Raw genomic sequence first — 19,088 nt, 5'->3', positions numbered from 1 at the left:
TGGCTGTCGTTCCACCGTCAGATTCATGTTGTTGTTGTGCGCAGGATGCTTTTGTGGAGCTCTACGACCGTCAGAGGGACTCTGTCTTCAGCTGCTCGTGGCCGTCCATCAAGACCGTCTTCGGCCTGGCCGCGCTCGGGGCGGCGAGCCTCACCATCGGCGCGTACCTCACCCAGAAGTGAGCCCCCCCGCCCCCAACTTGGCTTTAAACCCTCCGGATCGACCGTCACACACTCACCCACACTCACCATTCCCTCCTTTAAAGATACTAAGTGATGACGCTGCGGACAACGCAAGATTCTTCCCAATTTGCTTTCTCAACTCAATGCCGCCTGCTTCTCTACTAGTCGTAGCATGAACCTTGTGTTAGCGTAGACAGTAGCTGCATGTGTCATGTGGGGAGATGAGATGATGGGACGAACGATTACGGCGCCCCTGCTTGTGAGGGTAGAGGACCCCGTTTGAACCGTGGACTCCGGTTACCCCCTTATACCCCCTCCCCCCCCCCGGCAGCCACCCATCAAAGGACTTCCTGTGAAGAACAGCTGCTTGGAATGTATAATGGACCAGCGTGGTAAGTGTGTGTGATAGTGTACACTGTTCAGACACAAGTATTGGGACACCTACGAAAAACTGCAAATAAACCGGAACCTCTGAGATTCAACACAATCCACTTTTCTCCAGGGGAAATCATCAAAATAGAAATTCCATATTAAATAAACCCTAGGCCTGTTTTTCCAAGATAAAGTTGTCCTCTCTAAAGTCTTTCCAAAAAAAGAACTTTCATAACTGAGGTGTGAACAGGCTATAATTGACGCGTGTCCTTGTAGCAAAAACAAATATCTGATAGTACGCGATGTCTAGAAACAGTTTGTTCTTTCCAATAACATCAACTGCAAATAAAGTAGCTGAACGTAAATTAAACGTTCCACTCTTCTTCAAATCAACATACAATACACAAGGTCAACAAACTAAATGCCTCGAACATTACACCTGAGGCTCATTACTTCCTTTTAAGGGACATGCGCCACCATGTTAGAAACAAGGAATTACATGTAAAAAGAGGAAAAAAAAAATTTCGTTGAGTTCTGTCGGCCTAAAAAGCAGAGATTGATTACGACTCGACATTCAGCAAAAACTAGGCTGACCTCAACATAACTTCCATACTTTTAATCACTGTCAAATGAAATAGCATGCCACCATCTAGTGGTTTACAGTGGAATTACACCAAAATAATCAGGAGGCAGCACAATATCGTGACAAACTGTACAGGAAAAAAAACGTGACGCTGAAACCAACAATGGAAGCGGGAGAGCTGAAATCCATTCCAAGGTCAAACCTTCCTCATCATAAAAACACACACAATTGTCCGAAACAGAGCAACTAAAAAGTTCTGACCCATTCATCGTGTCCCAATACTTGTGTCCATATAGTGCACTCTAAACAGCTGATCTGTTCAAAAGTGTTGCAAGTGGGATTTAGCTCCGAAACGCTCAAGCACAGAGAAGTTTACGTGGAGGACCCAAAGACGGCGACGAAAAGGACGAACAAGTATGTCGAAGAGAGCACAAACGGAGCGGAGCAGATGGGGCAATTTAATGTCTCATGGAAGGTGATTAGCAAAGAAGCATTCCTGGTGTAAAAGAATCCTCCGGAGAAGTCGGCGCCCATTTCATGTTATGTCTTTTTTTTTTTTTTATTACCCCAAGTTGTTGCTTTCCGCCTCTGTAGCAGTTATATACACAAACACATACACACACACGCACACTCTAGCTGCTGCGGTAACTAAAGATTTTTTTTTTTTGTGCGTGATCCGTGTGTTGATCACATCCGAAAGGATTTGCAATTGTAAATATTGAACAGGTTTAACATTTACGATTGGACATACGATAATCAGGCCGTTGCCGACTTTAGTAGGAGGGGGGGAAATGCTCAGATTCATCCACATCATGGAGATTTTTATACTCTGCTGCAGTAAGTGGTGTGTTCCAGCCGTGACCTCACCCACTAGGATTTGGGGGTGTGGGGGAGCGAGAGAATCACTGCAGCTCACTCCTCCCCCAAAAAAATTAAAAAAAAAAGAAAAAAGGAGTTCCTGTGTGCTGGAACCTGAGAAGAAGTCCCTCCAGTCATCGAACAGCTCCTGTTTTATTGATGTTTGTCTTGTGTTTCAGTCCAACAGAAAAACTGGAAGTGATCCATGATTTAATTTTTTTTGTGTTTGTGTGAGTGTGTACAGTTTTATTTTTGAAAAGAAAAAAAAAAAAAGTCTTTGCATGAGTGAAAGACCCTGATGTCTCAATATTTATCCATCAGAATTGCATAGAAGAGGACAAAAACAACATTGTCTATTTATTGCGAGGTACCGGATTTTTAACCGTAACGTCAGTTATTTTTAACCATTTTTTTTGTTTGCTTTGTTTATTTTTTTTCGTTCTATGGAATAACACTGTAACCCCATTATTTTCTGGCTGCTATTGTAACAACACAACGTTTTTAAAGTGAATTGAAAGCGTCCATTTTGGCTTGAGGCTGCTACACGTTTAATTTCACGTCGACGTTAACACAGCTTATAAACTGCCACAGTTCTCGTCTTAGATAGTTGCAAACCAAAGTCAACTTGCATTCACGTTTTATTCCAATCGTCACCCGTAAAGGGAAAAACAAATGTGGCTTCACCTTGTCTATGTTAACTGTACTATAATCCACTTGATGCTGTAAAAGGTTCATTTATGTCCATGGCATCACCCCCTTGCTGTGTGTGTGCGTGTGTGTGCGTGCGAGTGTTTGTGTGTAGGGCGTCGCGGGCCACAATGCAAAAAGCAGCCACAGCTAGAACAGCAATACAACTGTATATTTAATTGTTGCAATGTATTCCTTGTGCATATACGAATGTAGGCACTACGGTTGCTGTACTGTTTTACACCTATAATCGCAAACCTGTAGCACTTAAATCGGGGGGAAAAAAAAGAGAAAAAACATAAAGAAAGAAAGTGAAACGTGTTTTCTGTTGTTTACTGCTATAATCCACAATAAGCTAGGGGATCCCATTGTTCCTAATAAAAACACATTTGTTGAGTAGCCGCCAAATCTGCTTGCTGAGTCTTTTTTTTTTTTTGGTGCAATTTTGAATTTGGATGTATAATTGTATTAGCAAGTCATTTTCATCAGCCGAATTCGGAATGTGCGTCTTTGAGCGAATCCGTTTGGTATCAGGGAAACTAATTTACATTCTCGTTTCCCCGCGCTTAACTTGACCGCAAAGTTTCCAGTGAAACTGGCACATAAAATAAAGCAAAATTAATCGGTGTGTATTTAACCACCAAAATGGTCATCCAAGCCACATTAATTCCAGCCAATGAAAATGTGACATCTTAATAAAGGGAAACTTGATTGCGCGGAACATTGCCACTTATATAATAAGTCTGGACGTAAAACTGATGTCACCCCTTTGAAAAACTCAAGCGATTGAATGCGGGTTTTTTGGACTACATTCAGCTCATCTTAATGACGGCCATTTTTTTTTTTTTTATGGTTGTGGCCTGCTTTTTCTTTTTTTCCTCAGCCTGACTATGTCATTGAGAGTAAGAGGCAAGCATTGTAATATTGTTTCCTGGCTTGCTTTGTCATGTTCTGTTGTCACTTGTTTGAAAATGATGACCAATAGTCACAAAAAAATCCTCATTAAAAATGAGCCATTATCATCTGGCCGGGATTTTTTACTATTTTTTGCAAATTTTCGGAATAAACTATAATTCTACATAACATTCTGAAGCGATATGTCATAAAAAAATCCTTAAGTAATGACTAGCGTAGCGCAATGAAGGATGCAGTAATATCGGAAAATAGATCATTCTCGATTTAATTACACCAAATTTCATTTCTGAAATTTGGTTTTTACGACGGTGGTTAACAGTATTAGTTGGGGACCTTCTCAACTGCTTCTTCCATTTTCGCAAGTCAAATAGGGCACTTTAAGATATGCACAATTCTTGGTCCTTGAGCTATTTTGACGAAAGCACGTCACAGTCAACCGTGAAAACAATGTGTAAAATGCGATGTTTGGCTGGAATATATCTTGTCTATCCATGTCTGTTCTCCTTATAAGTGAGCCTCGCCCAAACCAGCACACATCAAAGCTGTCCCCAAGCTCTGCACTTGCCAGACTGACTCCCATCCGCCGCTAAAGACAAGTGTGTGCAAAAAAAAAAAAAAAGAAAAAACTCCAAATGCCCTGCGGCCAGGTTTTGGCAACCCCCCCCCCCCCTCCAGTCGCGCCCCTGCCTCACCCCCGCCCCCCCCCACCCCCTCGCCCCTGCTCTGATCACACATGCCTTCAAAGGCAGCAGCGGCACCGCTCAGTGGAATTTGTGAAAAGCATGATGCCGTAAAACTAATGTTGAAAGAGCGCAGAGAAAATGAGCGCGGGGGAAAGAAAGTGTCAGAATGCTCGCAGCGGAAGGCGAGTTCATTTGGGCTATCCCTCTTCTCGCCGTGCATAGAAAATGCATGACATGCTCTGGAGACGAATTTTAAATTAGCCTGTGGATTTTCAAACGAGAGTCCGGCCTGAGTGCGGATGCCTGAGACGGGTGGACGAGGAGGAGGAGGAGGAGGAGGAGGAAGCCCTCCTGCCTCTCCTGCTCGGGGGCTACAAGGTGTAGTTGAAGGAGGCCATCCCAGCGCAGACTGGGGAGACCACGAGGGAGGATTGGGAGATCAAAGTAGATTGTGTGGAATCACTCGAGTCCAGTTCCATTCCTCATTTGGAAGTCCATCACATCCACTCATTTACACGCCAAAAACTTCCTGCTGAAATGGATATTTTCCCAAGCAGAGATCAAACAAGCGCCGTAGTGAAATCACACATCTCACATTGACATGGAAATATCCAAGCAGACACGCAGACAGGTCATTGCCTCTTCTGTGATAATTAAATTGGACTGCACCACCAAAGCGCAGTTACAAGTGAGCAACAGCGCCACTACGTGGCGTGCCGGGGTACAACGTGTCTTCAAATTCAAAAGTAGTACGTTGACACGGTTTCAGTGTCAAATTATCACCCGAAATCCAATTTAGATGTCTCGCTCTAGTAACACGCCAGAGTACCCGGAGAAAACCCACGCAGGCACGGGGAGAAGAAGCATACTCTAAACAGGAGAGCCGTAGCACAGAATCGAACCCACAACCTCTGAACTGTGAGGCGGATGTGCTAAGAAGTCGACCATCATGCCGCCCAAATAATATACCAAAAATAAAATAAAAATGCACAAGTAGACAAAGTCAAATCAAATAACTGAGTTCAAAGTACATTCAGTGCCTTTTATTTTTCTGCAAGCAGAAAAACTAGAAAAATAAAACAACATCCATACTGCTTTAAGTGTAATTTGTCATGCTTGCACATTTACAGTACATGTGGATCCAGCAGCATATTTACAAAAAAACAAAAAAAAAATGAAAACTGCAGTCTCCTGTTCATGACGCGCTCATAAAAAATAAAGCTTTCTGTGAGAAAAAACGGAAATCCTATTTACAGTCCATTGAGGAGATGAGTCACATGTCCAGCTGCGGACATTTTTGTTTGCATCGTCTTTTTAGAGCGAAAAAAAATAACAAAATAAAAAAATTAATGTGTGGAACTTCAGTCACTGTCAAAGGAAAATGCCGCTCATTTCCTCAAACAGCGGTCGTCGCGTAAATCGACAGCCATAATGTCCCTCATCCACTGAACACGATTAAACGCCTCCCTCAGAAAGACAGCTCCCTTTTTTTCCCCCACCAAGAACAAAACGGTTAATAATTGGAATTGCCTCATAGATGCTATTATGTTGACATATTAAAGCATTAACTGCTGAGCCCTTTGAACTCTGCTGCTACTCAAAACAGCAGCACCTGCCAAAGCATGTTAACAGTCTTGTCGGATGAATTATAAGAGTGGAGACGCATGCTGTAAACTGCGCGGTGTTAATGATGATCTTACCTCATGCGGCGACGGCATCATTAATGACGTGGAGCATGACTGTGGTTGTTACACAACGTTTCATGCCTAGCAGTAATATTTTTACCCATTAGCCATAAGTAACACTGACAGAACTAATGATGTATTCTCACCCGTTTCAAACTTTTGACATGGAAATTATTAGACCCAGAAAAAAATAATCATCAGAAGTACAACATAGTGAAATAATTATTATTAAATAAGTAAAGTGGGACTATTTTTTGTTGGGTTATTTTTTGTTTTCTTTTGAATCATCTGTGTGACAAAATGCTGACAACGCGAGCAACTCAATTTCAAACCCATCTGATCTGGTCCATTTTTCCGCTGCAAGGTGACTAGAATGGTGAGTTTTTAGAATATTTATATATAGATATATGTACACAGTATATCAAATGTACACGTACTGGTCTAATTAGAACAGTCAACACGACTTTACATTCAACAAGTGCAGTCCTCAGTGCTCTCTCCTCTTTGGTTTCTACGTAGCATCGACTTGCTTTTGTTTTTGAAGTTTTTTTTGTTGTTTTTAGCTCTCACCACGTCTCAACTTTAGCGGATGCTTCCCCTCAGTCGGTCAGGTTCTCCTCCTTGCAGCTGTCTGAGGAAAACGTAGGAGAGCAACGGTAAGTGGGGAAATCTCAACTTGAAATATAACTTGAAAAAGTGAACGATAAAATAAATTAGAAAGAAGTTTAGACTTCAATACAGTAATGGCAATTGAAAGCTGTTCCTGTACGTTTTGGCCTCTAGGGGGAAGTGTGGTGCCGAGCTTGGATGGAATACAAAGTTTAGAACGAGAACACAAGTTGCGAATGAACTCTCTTAATACAACTCGTTTTTCCACGCATTGTGAAGGATTTGCTCCTTTAATAGTCTTATCTTACCTGTGTGTATGTGTTTCCGCAGCGTTTGTGTGTTATTTGAAGGAATATCACTCCCGAAGTCGATGCTAATTTCCCGTTAGCATTGAAATGGCATCCTCCATTCACTTTAGCATTAGCGCTACCGAGGTTTTAAAAACGAAACACATTTATTTAACTATACAACGTGTGTATTTTTTGTTTGTGTGTTCCGTTTTAAAGTAAACTCCAACTAGGGCGTCATTAAAGAGATAAACACGCTGAGGGACGACAGAATCAAATACGCTACAGTACACGCGTGCTACGTAAGCAACATGGTGCATTCAGGGTACGTTCACAACGTCGGGAAATTGTAAACACTTCGCCGTTCTGCCCATTCATCGTTTTTCATCAATTATAACGTTTTAAACATTGAGATAAGCCAAAATCTAAATCCCAATTCAAATTTGGATTAATCGTCCTGCCCTAGTGGGAGGTAATGAAAATTAGACGCAAGTTGTCAAGAACTTCGTCTGTGTGTGCCTCACTTTCCACCCAAAAAAAAAAAATCACAACTCTAAGCACAATGCTGACAGCATCAACTCCACACTCTAGAGTGTCTCACAAACACACTCAAGCTTCCAGGGTCATGCCTCCACACTAAAGATGCGGCATGGACGCTTCCTACCTGGGACCAAGTGAGAGGGCGGGGCGGGAGAGGAGAGAACTTGGGGTGGGGTTGGGGGTGCTTTTGTGGTGTGTCCGGGACTGAGAGGAGTTGCGCTTAGCTATGCTGAGCGTCTATACCTGCCGGGCTGAGCACCAGGGCCTGGAGGATGTCCGACAGGGAGACGATGCCCTCGATGCTGGAACGCTCGTCCACCACCACCAAACGATGCACCTAGTTGACGCGTGGGTGGAAAATACACAAAACATACTTTAGTGGATTATATCAATTACGCCTGACCACAGTGCGGTGAGAGAACCTCAAGAGGACCGTGGGAACTCTTATCCCGCTCATTTTTTTCTTCATTCCATTTACGCATGGAATCTTTCCCCATTGAAATGAATAGAAATGCCATTAATCCATTCCAGCCTCCCGCCAAATAGAACCCAAGTGTGTGTTTATTTTACTTTTCAAAAATACAGTCATAACATACATTGAATCTATTATTGGACATTGTGTTGCTCCTGGTGTTCACGTCTTGGCCACCTGGGGGCAGTATATTTATGTTGAGGTTGACAGTAAACTGACCTTGTGAGTAGCAATAAATGGCTTGATGAAGAATTGTTCGATAACTCCCAGCCAATCGCAGAGCATATACGAACATTCATAGCTACAGCCATGTTTTCAATGAGCCTAACTTTTTTTTTTTTTACGCACCAGTTAAAGAAACTCACTTCTGCTTTGACAATTCTGTCCACAATGGTCTCCATTGTTTCCATTTTATGGCACTTCATGACTCCTTCGAAGTACTGAGAGCGATGCTTGAGGGCCTGGGTCACTGTGATGTCCAGGTTGTTGTACGTCTTCTCGGCTGCCAGGTTCTGCACACAAACGAGCGCTTGTGAACCGTCAACACAGCCGCTCAGTCTCGCGGCCGGCCCAATTTTTTTCCACTTACGATGACGTCAAACTTGGAGTAGATGTCCACAACTTTGCCTAGAGGCGAGAGAGAGGGTACAAAGTGAGCTTTCCGAGACTTATTTTTTTTCGGGGGGGGATATGACTCCCAAGCAGCGCATGAATATTCCCTTGACCTGACTCATCCACCACAGGCAAAGCAGACACTCTTCTCTCGACAAAGATGTTGAGGGCTTTGATGATGGGGGTGTTGGGGTGGATGAAGGCAATGTCCTGGTACGTGCCGATGCCCAACTCTCCGAGGGTCTGCTTCATGAAAGCTGGCTTCGGCATCTCACACATCTGGACAACATGACACAAAGAAAACAAGATGTCGGCCACCAGGGGGCAGCAGACGAATGGAAGTGAATGGTGGAACATGGACAAAGGCGAATGGAACAAAATGTTGGCCAGGAACACGCGATTCAGACAACAGAAGACGCTTGAAATTAAATCATGTGCTTCCAGCTTTATGGGAACAATTGGGGAAGGCTTTTATCTTTTACAAAACAAAATCCATGAAGGCATGCTTGGATGATTTCGATGTGGAAAAACTATAATGCCATTGATCACCTTAGTGATGAACTAGAACGCATACAAGGTTGTAATATTTCTGCGCATGTGTTACAAGGCTGAAAAATTCATTAAATTCAAATCGAATCACAATTTAGCAAAATACAATTTTCAAAATCACAGACTTGTGTTTACGCCACACTTGTTTGGTCGAATTATTTTAAGTTATTTGCCTTTATTTTCGCACAAAAAAACTACATTTGAATAATACATCTGATATTTATTGTATTACATTAATTTATTGCTTGTTGAAAATTATGGGAAGAGGACCTTTGGCGTGCAATTAACTAGTTTGAAAGTATACGTTATCACGCAACACAAGAATGCACGTCACTGCATGCTCAGTTTCATTTTTTTCATATTTATGCCCTGCAAGTGTTTTGACGCAATTCCTCTCACTTTATGACTGCATTACCATATTAGCGTAGGTTAGTGAAAAGTTCTTGAGGCGTCGGATTGCGGCTTCTGATTAACGTAGCAAAATCCGTCATAACATCGGATCCCGTCGGGAAGCGTCCGGTGGGTGTTTCAGCTCGTTGAATTGGCACACGGTGTAAGAAGAGAAAGTGACGAATGCGGATAAACAGTGAGCGATGGAAAGCCTTGACAATTTCAATTGTCAGCCTCTGCATTAAAAGAAAACTTTGTCATTATGGTGCAAGGGGGACCAGAATTTTATATTCCGGCCCAGCCAATAGCTTTACGGTTGTCTATTTCAAACTATGAGGACTATCGCCATCTATGGTATGGAGGGGTATTACATCTCACGCATGCGCAGAAAGGTATTTAATGGTCAGCATCGCTGTCTGTGGTTGCCGTGTTTTTTCTGCATTTTTTTTTTTGCCAGCGAGCCCTACGCCACAGGGGGTTAGGCGTCAATCACAGATGTCTGACGTCGGATTGGTTGATTACCTACTCCCGACAAATCTGGGTTATTTTGCCGCTGCAGGAAAGGAACTCAGTCATACACAGAAGACCCCTTGTATCAAAAGCCAGACCCTCCCATGTGTATATTTGTAGAAAGGACAAACAACAAATAAACAAAACCCACAGACAAGCCGAAACCTTGCACAAAGTCTTCCCAGAAAAGCTACAACAAGGCTCAAAGCGACTTGGCTACCGACTAGCGCAGAGTGAACACTCTTGTTTGTGAAGGTGTTGGACTCACAAAGAGCTGGAGGAACTTGAGGATCCTCTTGTGCGTGAGAATATAAAGTGCGTTCCCGGTGACGGGGTCGATGACAGGCAGACGGTGAATTTTGTTTTTGATGAGCGTGTACACGGCGTCGAAAAGGCTGCGACACAACAAACACGATGACGAGCCAAACGAACAAAAGAGGGAGCGGGTCTTGATTTAGCGATGGAGGCGGCGTACCTTGCATCAGGCGAGATGTTGACAAGAGGTTTGAACGTCGCTTGGAGGTAAACTTCTGTGGGGACAAAAACAAACACAAAGCGCTTGAGTTGCATCAAATCTTCTGCCTGTTACCAAAGACGTCAATACTGAATTGCGGATGTGGTTCCGAACCGCGCGGCATCTATGAAGTGTGTCCAATATATGCATACACCAAAACAATTTTTTTTTTAACTATACGATGATTCTCAAAGATATTTTTTTTTACGTTTTTTTTTTTTTACTTAGATACAACTATGTTTTCTTTTCAAATATATGATGATTCTCAAAGACTTTTTTTTTTTAAGATTGTGTTTTTGAACATTTACCTACTTACAAATATGCTCAATTTATGAGCAGTGCATATTTTTTTGTAAACATTAACGCGTCTCTCAAGTCATTGAACACAACAAAAACGCCAAGATGAAAAGTTCTACATTCGACGTTAACATTGCGCAGGAGTCGCTAAGGATGAGTCATGCTCACCGCGCCACGTCTCAAGCTTATGTTCTTCCAACTCGTATATTTGCACCTGAAACAAAGAAAAGGAAACGAGAGTCGGTTGAACACAAAGCCGTGTGAAAGCGACCGCAAGGCAAATCGTAGCCGTTAAACGGCGCTACCATTGGCGACTTGTAGTATCTGTGAAGGATGATGATGAAGTCTGTGATTGTCAGCATGCCTGTGACGAGAGAACACGACATTAACAAACTCCTCGACTGAAGCCGGTGAGGAGGGAACAATGTTTGGAGGGGCACGTCTGACTCCCTTCTGCTTTATGTCTGCGCGCTATTCATTATTTAGCGCGAGCACTAAACTCCATTCAAGGAAAATGAAGGCACAGCAAAGCCAATCCACTCGCCGCGTCGATGTCTTTCTTTGGCTACGTATTCAAACAGTCCGACTACGCGAGTCAATACAGAGGAACCGCTGCCGAGTTAAATGGTTTGTGTCAGTTTTAATGAATTTAATAAAATCACGCTCCACCAGCCATGACTGGCGGCATAATACAAAGTTTCCACTGTGCTCATTCACCGGCGGCGCAGACGCATTGACATGAGGATTATGACATTAGAAGCAGACGAAAAAAAAAAAAAGTGTGTGGGGGAGACATTGAAACCTGCAAACGCAGACGCTAAAGACTGGAATGAAAATTGTAAGACATGAAGCATCTCTAGCAACAAAAGACTAAATAATGGTTGAGTTGAGTGCAGCGGACTTAGGGGGACTTACCTACAAAGCTTTGCTTCTCTGTGTCCCACAGCGGAGCCGCTCGCACGCCATTGGCGACCAAGGCGAAGAAGGCTTTCTTAACCTGTCACATATCATTTTTTTAAATGACAATATCAGGTTTTATTAACACATTATGTCGCGGGATGTTCCCTCGTTTTAAGCTTTGAGTGCTTCAAGCTCAAACCAACATCATGGCCAACTGTAAATTTTTATTTTTTCAAATTTTGCTGCAAAATGAGCTGTGTGACTTTGTCCCGTTTCAACTTGTTCAATTCTTAGAGTACGGTACTCAGTTTCTGTTTGCGCTCATATTCTGCCCTCCATGAACGTTCCGTGTTTAGTTTAGAAAGATGGTTCTCCGAATGAGAGGCAAAGTTTTCTTGCTTCAAGCTGTTTATTTGTCACCATAAATTTTAATTCCAAGTACTTTCAACACAGCATGGCTTCAATTACAATTAGCTTAAGTCTGCTAGCATAATGCTAACATACACCGGCACAGTCCTGCGGCCACTTTTAATTTTCACCATCAAACAAATGTTCTTTCGCATAAACACAGCAATAAAACAAATACAACTTAGAACAGGAACGCATTTTCTCTGCTCTGAGGAAACTTTTTCAATTGCCGGAGTTTAGCATTAGTTTAGTTTGCAACCTACTTCTTGACATCATTCAACCCTGCTGGAGGTGACACAATAGAATGAGCAGCATGAGTCAAGTGTGATTTATTTATTTTTAACATGCTTTTAGTGGGTGCGACCAATAACCAGTGCGCTCTCAGGAGGAAATTTCACAGGAGTCTGAATAATGGTAAATGCTCCTTCACTTTTTTACCTATTAGAGCAATAAAAGCGCTTCACACTAGTGCTGGGAAAATGAAGCTTCAAATTTGCTTCAGGAACCAGTGGTTGGATTTTGGAGTCCTCTAGATGGCACTGTTGGCTTAAATAAAGGGTTTTAAAAAATGGCTTACAGGCCAATGTTGAACAGAGAGCGCCATCTACTGGAGTCCAAAAATACTACAACTGCTTCATGAAGCAGATTTGAAGCTTCGTTTACCCATCACTACTTCACACAAATGTCACGGCATAAGGAGCAATTGTTTTTTTACACGGGGAATTGGGACTCAAAGGAAGTTGTGAGAGGTGAAAGCCAACTTCTGGAGTCTCTTTAATCTGCCGGGAGTCATTTCCTCTTCTTTCATTTAAGAGTTTGTAACCCTTGTCTCTGTGGATTTAGTGGTTGACGATATACACTTCAAAGACCTGGCAGGATTACACTTTAACAGCTTTACGACGGTCCCATCTCGATTTTCAGCCCAGAGCCAAAAAGTGGCTTCGAGCGCAAATATATTACTTCGGTCTCCATTTAATATTAACCCAGCTGTGCCAAGAAGAAGCGCACTCAAAACAAGATGGTCAAAGAAGCGGACTTTATCACACATACAGCGACGGGATTGATTTCAAGTTGGCTCACTTGAACAGAATTCAATACAACTTTATTTATATAGGACATTTCACAACAGCTAGAGCTGTAACAAATCACTTTCCAAATGCCGCAATATAAATTAGAACCCTAATTAATGTATGTATGCACAGTACGTATGTGAGTATGAGAACCTTACAATGACAGAACATAAAAGAAAGAGAAAAAAAACAAAGCAAACTCACTTGGAGAGCCGTGTCGAACACGACCAGCTTGGAGCTGGTTGGCACAATGTCGTAGCACTTGTGTGATTTCATAAAGCGCATGTAAATATCACTCTCAGGCTCAGCAGCTGTAAGAGAGAGGAAAAGGAAAAACACTTTGAGAGCAGGGAGACGTTTCACAGGGAAAACAGTAATGAGCGCTCGGAAACAACGCGTGCTTTACAGCCTAAACAACCATTACGGCTCTGGAGCACTCGCTTCCATTTTACAGCGCCCTCGCACTGATCGTTAAAATTCTGGAAGAGACAATGATGGTGGGGGGGAACACAGAGACAGCGCTACAGCTCAAAATGTGCTCAGGTGCATCCCAATGAATGAGACATTTTCATTTAAAAAGTTAATTCATTTAAAGTGGGGTCAATTCAAAAAGTGAAACTCGGTAGAATCTTATAAGGTTAACTTCCAATGATTTCAATTACTAAAAATAATTAGTTTTTCTTAGGTGAAAGCTATCAACACAATAAATAAAATTATACCTCACACTGCCCAATTGTTTTTTTTCAATATTTTTTTTTACAACAACAAACGCAACTCATCTGTGATGTGACAAGCATGTGAAAAGAAAAATAAAGTGAGATGAAAAAAAAATGACATCACATGCCATGTTTAATTTAGCAAGGTGGGAGGAGGTAGAAAAAAAAATTTGATTTTGGGGAAATGAGACGACGCGCCACCATCTCCTCATTTGACGGAGATGTCTCTTACTAAAAATTATGCCACGTTATTTCTGCATGTACGAAATGAACCACCTGCATGAATGAAATACTGCTAATGCCGCAAATATATGGTGTAAACGCATCAAATCTGAAACATAAATGAAACTGAAAAATACAAAGCTGGAAAAAAAACTAAAAAAAAAAAGGTCAGGTGAATGTGATATACATGTAAATGTAAAACTGATTTGTAGTATTTTTTTTTAAATAGTTTCTCAAATAGCAAACTAAATATATGTATTTGTAAAACTAATTAAACTAATTATTTTTAGCACAAGAAGCCAAAAGATGACAACACTTGTCCCCAGCATGTCAATTGGAAATTTTACTTTTGATTTAAATGAACTCGCAAGAGCAAGTGCATCGCAAAAAGGAGCACACTGTTACAACGAGTTGTCAACATTTTACATGAGCAAAACTCGCAGACGCCCACGCGAGCGTGCGTGTGTGTGCAGAGTGGGAAACTGCGTCCACACGTCCGGAAGTGGCAGCCAGCTAACACTTGAAATCATATCTGATGCAGCTAAATTGTCGCTTACCACGGATGACCCGTTCACGTTCAACTTACCATCGTCGTCGAGTTCAAGTTTCTCCAGCATGCCTTCGAATAAACCGGACACCTAAACAAGATAAAAACAGAAGGTTTGTACTCTGCCGACAAACAAAAAACAATAAAGAAGAAAAAGCGACGCACAAAAAGAAACTTTGCACACAAAAAAAAAAACTGTCGCCGTGACGCCTTTTTTCCTCCCAGAAGCCCCCGCGGCGATAGATGACGAAAACGTGCGCGCCACCGGCGTTTGGACCCCGAGCCACCGAACCGCTCCGGTTCGGCTAAATATACGCACGCGCGCACACACAAGCTGAGAGCTGTTCGCTGTGCGGCAGCAACTTCAAGCGGTGCCTTATTTCAAGAGCACACACCCCCTTTAAGAGTCACAGTGGAACAGTCCTGCTGCACTTGACTCAGGCAGTACGGGGAAAGGGGGGGGGGCTGTCCAAACAAAAATGGCGCGTGTGAATTAGCCTAGCTTCAAATGTGTCAAAGTAATCAATCCTCAAAGTCGTATTCCAGCAATTTGCAGTCGCCGGGGCGGAAGGGCTCGCGAGTTATGGTGGACCAGAAGCCGGAAGCCCCACGCCGCGTGCGGACACACCCCTCTGGTGTTTGACCATATTAGGAAAGCTCTTGTTGCTAGGCAGCAAGAAGCTGGGGATGCCTCGCTGCCTCAACGTGCCACATAAGGCGGGGCCAATCGGTGCTGCATTCCATTAAACTGGGAAATCGGTACATCAGCACTCTGACTTGGAAAAGTGTAACGGAAAACCACTCGTAAGACAAATTGATCGATATTAAGTAGTCTCACGTCATATAAATAAATGTCTACACCCACATAGACATATGAAGAAACTTACTATAAAATATAGCAGTACATTTCTTTCGAGAACACGTTTAAGTTTTTTTTATGTTACAAGCTGTTGCTGCTGGATATAGACATCTGTTTTTTTTGTTTTTTTAACTTTCTTATCTTAATGATCAAACCAGAATTGGCCATTTTCACAGCAGATCTAGTTTCCTACCCCCCTCTCAAATGCAGAATTTGATTAAGTTTTATTAGCGCATTAGCATTATGTTCTAATCTGTTTTGTTGTGTGAAATGGTCTTGGATGCCAACGTGCAAGACGGCCACTGCAGCAGTGAGGAAAGACACGTAAGTGCTCAGGGATGCTCGGCCACATCGCGCTGCAATGGTGACACAGCGCTTCTCTGGCCAAACACTTCTATAAATCTGCCGCATCCTACAGCCCTCCTCGGCTGCACAGCAAACTCCAGAGGTTTACGAGCCATTAAATTGATTGCTTTTAAAAATTGGACTCGGAAAAAATAGATAATACAGCTACAGTACAGCAGTGGGTTATTTTATCAAGAGAGAGGCTATAGCGGCCCTCAATCAGGATCAGCGGTCCTTGGGTGTTAATATTAGCAGTAGACAACACCGGAGATGAAAAATCGATTCGCCCTGGCCGTCTCCAAGAGAGCATCCATCGCTGCTTTAGATGATTATTCATTAAATCGGCACAGTAACTCCTCACTCACTATAGCTCCGACATGAATTCATGTGTGAAGTGAGCTCTGGATGCGGTTGGTACACATTAATGACGTTTGAGCTACGGCTAACATCCTAAGATAATATTTACACCTTGTACAAACCAGTAAGTGCCACTTCCTCCAATAACACCACAAAATTTATCAGTAGTAAGAGTGTTGCTATTTTTAGAAACAGTAACATCGGCATGTCCTATTCATAGTTGCATTTACATGATGCTAGCAAATCAATATATTACATTATACATTGGAATCACTAATGTTGACTGTCTTATTAGGTTAACTTCTAATGAATTTCTATATTAAACGTAATTATTCACCTAACACTGCTAGGTAGAATGAATTGTAATCCAAAACAGGTGGTATAAATAGAAGAAGGATGGGAACAGTCGCTGGTGCGCTTTCAATCACAAATACGGTAATCAAAAGCATTCTTAGCATACATGCCGGTAGCCTCAACTGACACCAACTCTAGAGTGGCGAGTGCTATAACCCCCGGGAGGAAAAGGAAAACAGAAAAATATATATATATGTATATACATGGGAAAAACTGAAAAACCTTGAGAGGGGGCCGCAGATGGGGGAATCCCCCTTTCCTGGATGACCAGGCTGCAATGGATGCAGAGTGGACTGACACTCTCTCTCTCTCTCTCTCTCTCTCACTCTCACTCTCACTTTCTCTCTCTCTCACTCTCTCAACGTGACCCTTGAACCAGTTTTGTGGCTGGGATGTGAAAAATGTTTCTCCAGTGAACAAAAGATACATTGTCTCTGCCTCGAGACGTCAAAACGGCAATTTTATGTCTGCGTTGTCATACAGTTAAGTGTTATGATAACTCAGTTCTAATAATGATGAGGAGTTACAGCCTCATTTCGTTATAGATTAGCGTTCAAAAGCCCGTTAATGGTCCTGCAGTCAACACATCTTTAAATAGAAAGCTTCTCCCTTTAAAGGCCTTACAAGATTAGGAAAATTTTTTCAGGCTGACTCACTTGTTGTGAGGTAGAGTACGCTGGCACCGGGCTGGAAGAAGGTTTCGGGGGCTTGGCGGAGGGAAGGCCGAGGCGCTGTCCCGTGTCCAGAGGCGTGGACACGGAGCGCGGGCGGGAGCGTTCTCCCAAGCGCTCGGGGCTGGGGCCGCCCTGCTGGGTAAACACAGGCTGGCTGGAGGCCTGCGTTGGGGTGGTGGGTGGGGTGGAGAGTCCAGACGCTAAAAAAACACAAACAAAAACAGAACACAAGTATTGCAAGTCATTTCAATGCATCGTGATGCGTTCAGTGACACTAACAGTGTAATGTGACAGTTTAAAGGCGCTGGAAAGGATGTTGCGGATAACATCACATGCTTGAGATGGAATGCACAACTGAGATAAAGCATGGCGCGGGTGCAGACAGACAGGGATGAAATAACTTCCGGCTACAAATGCAACTTAGTTATAGTGATATTTTAATTAAAAAAAAATGCAGTACTGCCACAGCAAAGTTTGAAAAAAAAAATAGCTGGCCAAACTAATGACTTAATTTTTGTATCCACAAGAATTAATAGTTGGTTACGTTTAGCTCAAAATGTTTGCGATACAGATCCTGCTTTGGGCTCAAGGTGTCAGTCACATGACCGGGCCAACGCGGCATGCTTGTCTCGCATGAGGCGTCACAATCTCACGCTGTGACATGCGACACCGCAAGCATATTTGCCAGGCCAGACAATGAGTGGTGACATGTATAACGGAGTCTCAATAGCTCATAGAGCCGACGGTTCTCTTCTTCTTTTTTTTTTTTTTTTTTTAAATCTTAACAGGACTTTGAATTCCAACCATTCAAAAGTGTTAAAGGGGATATGTTATGCAAGACTGACTATATATAATTAGTCGGGTCTCTGAAATGCCTTAAATTGGCCATTAATTCGCATTCTGGAACCTTCCAAAAGGACAAGCATCTCTATTAAAAAAAAAAATAATAAAAATGAAAAAAAAAAAAGGCCGCATGGCAGCTTGCTTGCATGATGCTTGCCCAAAGGCACCCAAAAGACCAAGACACTCAAAGACGACACAGTCTGGTCTAATGAGACAAAGAGTGACATCATTTCACGAGGAAACTTGGCATCATCTGGTCAATGACGTCCCGACACTGAAGCATCATGGTTAAGACAAGTCAGGGCTGAGGGAAAGATGAATACAGAACTGCACTCAAACATCAAGGATTCAAAATCTGCTCCGGAGAGTTCTTGACCTCACACTGGGGGCCGCTGCTCATCTTTCAGGAGGACAACGACCTGAAGTACACGGCCAAGATATCAAAGAGATGGCTGCAGGACAACTTTTTCACTGTCCTTGAATGGCCCGGCCAGAGCGCCGACATGATTCCGCTTGAAAATTTCGGCAGCGAGCTGGAAAATGGCTGCTCACCAACGCTCACACATCATGGGCGAACGGGAAAAACTACCCAAGCATATCTGCCGCGAGCTTGTGGCATTATAATTCTAAATAATATATTTTTTAATCCAAAATAAATAAATAAATACGTTCATTTTGGATTTGTAAAAAAAAAAAAAAAAAAAACTTTACTGACTTTACTTTCAGGATGCACCTTAAATGTGAATATTTGCGATTATATATTTTATTTTTTATTTTTAATCTAATTCAACTACACTGCATTTCAGAAGAGTGCAACCATGAAACAAAACACCGCACTAAAGAAAATATTGACATAGTGTAGTCCCAGTCTGTCATCCATTTTGTTTTCAAAATGAATGCCAATAGTTCACAAATTCTGCCAATGTAAGGAAATCTCTGAGCGCACATCAAAAAGTGAGAAAGTTGATTTGAATGTAATTATCGCCATTCCCTGATTAAGTTTTACTGTGAGACACGTTGTGCTTTCAAACAAAGCACATACATTGGT

General features: G+C 42.4%; 2 protein-coding genes across 6 annotated transcripts in view; one reads left to right on the top strand and one right to left on the bottom strand.

Moving 5' to 3' along the window:
• bcl2b (BCL2 apoptosis regulator b) overlaps positions 1-3,090 on the top strand; it is a 28,600-nt gene extending 25,510 nt beyond the window's left edge. Inside the window, exon 2 of the mRNA XM_088310627.1 lies at positions 45-3,090. Coding sequence (XP_088166753.1) covers positions 45-182 — 138 coding nt within the window. The 3' untranslated portion in view covers positions 183-3,090. The remainder of the gene's footprint in view (positions 1-44) is intronic.
• LOC148326364 (5'-AMP-activated protein kinase subunit gamma-1-like) overlaps positions 1-19,088 on the bottom strand; it is a 52,615-nt gene that overhangs the window by 21,805 nt on the left and 11,722 nt on the right. For 4 of the 5 annotated variants that reach the window (XM_088310623.1, XM_088310624.1, XM_088310625.1 and 1 more), the window contains 13 exons: positions 17,180-17,397; positions 14,648-14,699; positions 13,328-13,434; positions 11,661-11,742; positions 11,051-11,109; positions 10,914-10,959; positions 10,410-10,464; positions 10,203-10,329; positions 8,599-8,764; positions 8,463-8,500; positions 8,239-8,385; positions 7,645-7,738; positions 5,302-6,596 (listed from right to left, as the gene is read on the bottom strand). In XM_088310623.1, the coding sequence (XP_088166749.1) occupies positions 6,565-6,596; positions 7,645-7,738; positions 8,239-8,385; positions 8,463-8,500; positions 8,599-8,764; positions 10,203-10,329; positions 10,410-10,464; positions 10,914-10,959; positions 11,051-11,109; positions 11,661-11,742; positions 13,328-13,434; positions 14,648-14,699; positions 17,180-17,397 (1,223 nt within the window). In that variant the 3' untranslated portion in view covers positions 5,302-6,564. Of the gene's footprint in view, positions 1-5,301; positions 6,597-7,644; positions 7,739-8,238; positions 8,386-8,462; positions 8,501-8,598; positions 8,765-10,202; positions 10,330-10,409; positions 10,465-10,913; positions 10,960-11,050; positions 11,110-11,660; positions 11,743-13,327; positions 13,435-14,647; positions 14,700-17,179; positions 17,398-19,088 lie in introns of those variants that run through there. The other variant, XR_015846106.1, reaches the window with a different exon arrangement.

This window comes from Idiotropiscis lumnitzeri, chromosome 12 (genome assembly GCF_059441095.1).
Source record: "Idiotropiscis lumnitzeri isolate Australia: NSW breed Sydney's pygmy pipehorse chromosome 12, RoL_Ilum_1.0, whole genome shotgun sequence".
NCBI lineage: Eukaryota > Metazoa > Chordata > Actinopteri > Syngnathiformes > Syngnathidae > Idiotropiscis > Idiotropiscis lumnitzeri.
The sequence above is the reverse complement of the archived record's forward strand: the minus strand, read 5'-3'. Positions and strand labels throughout refer to the sequence as shown.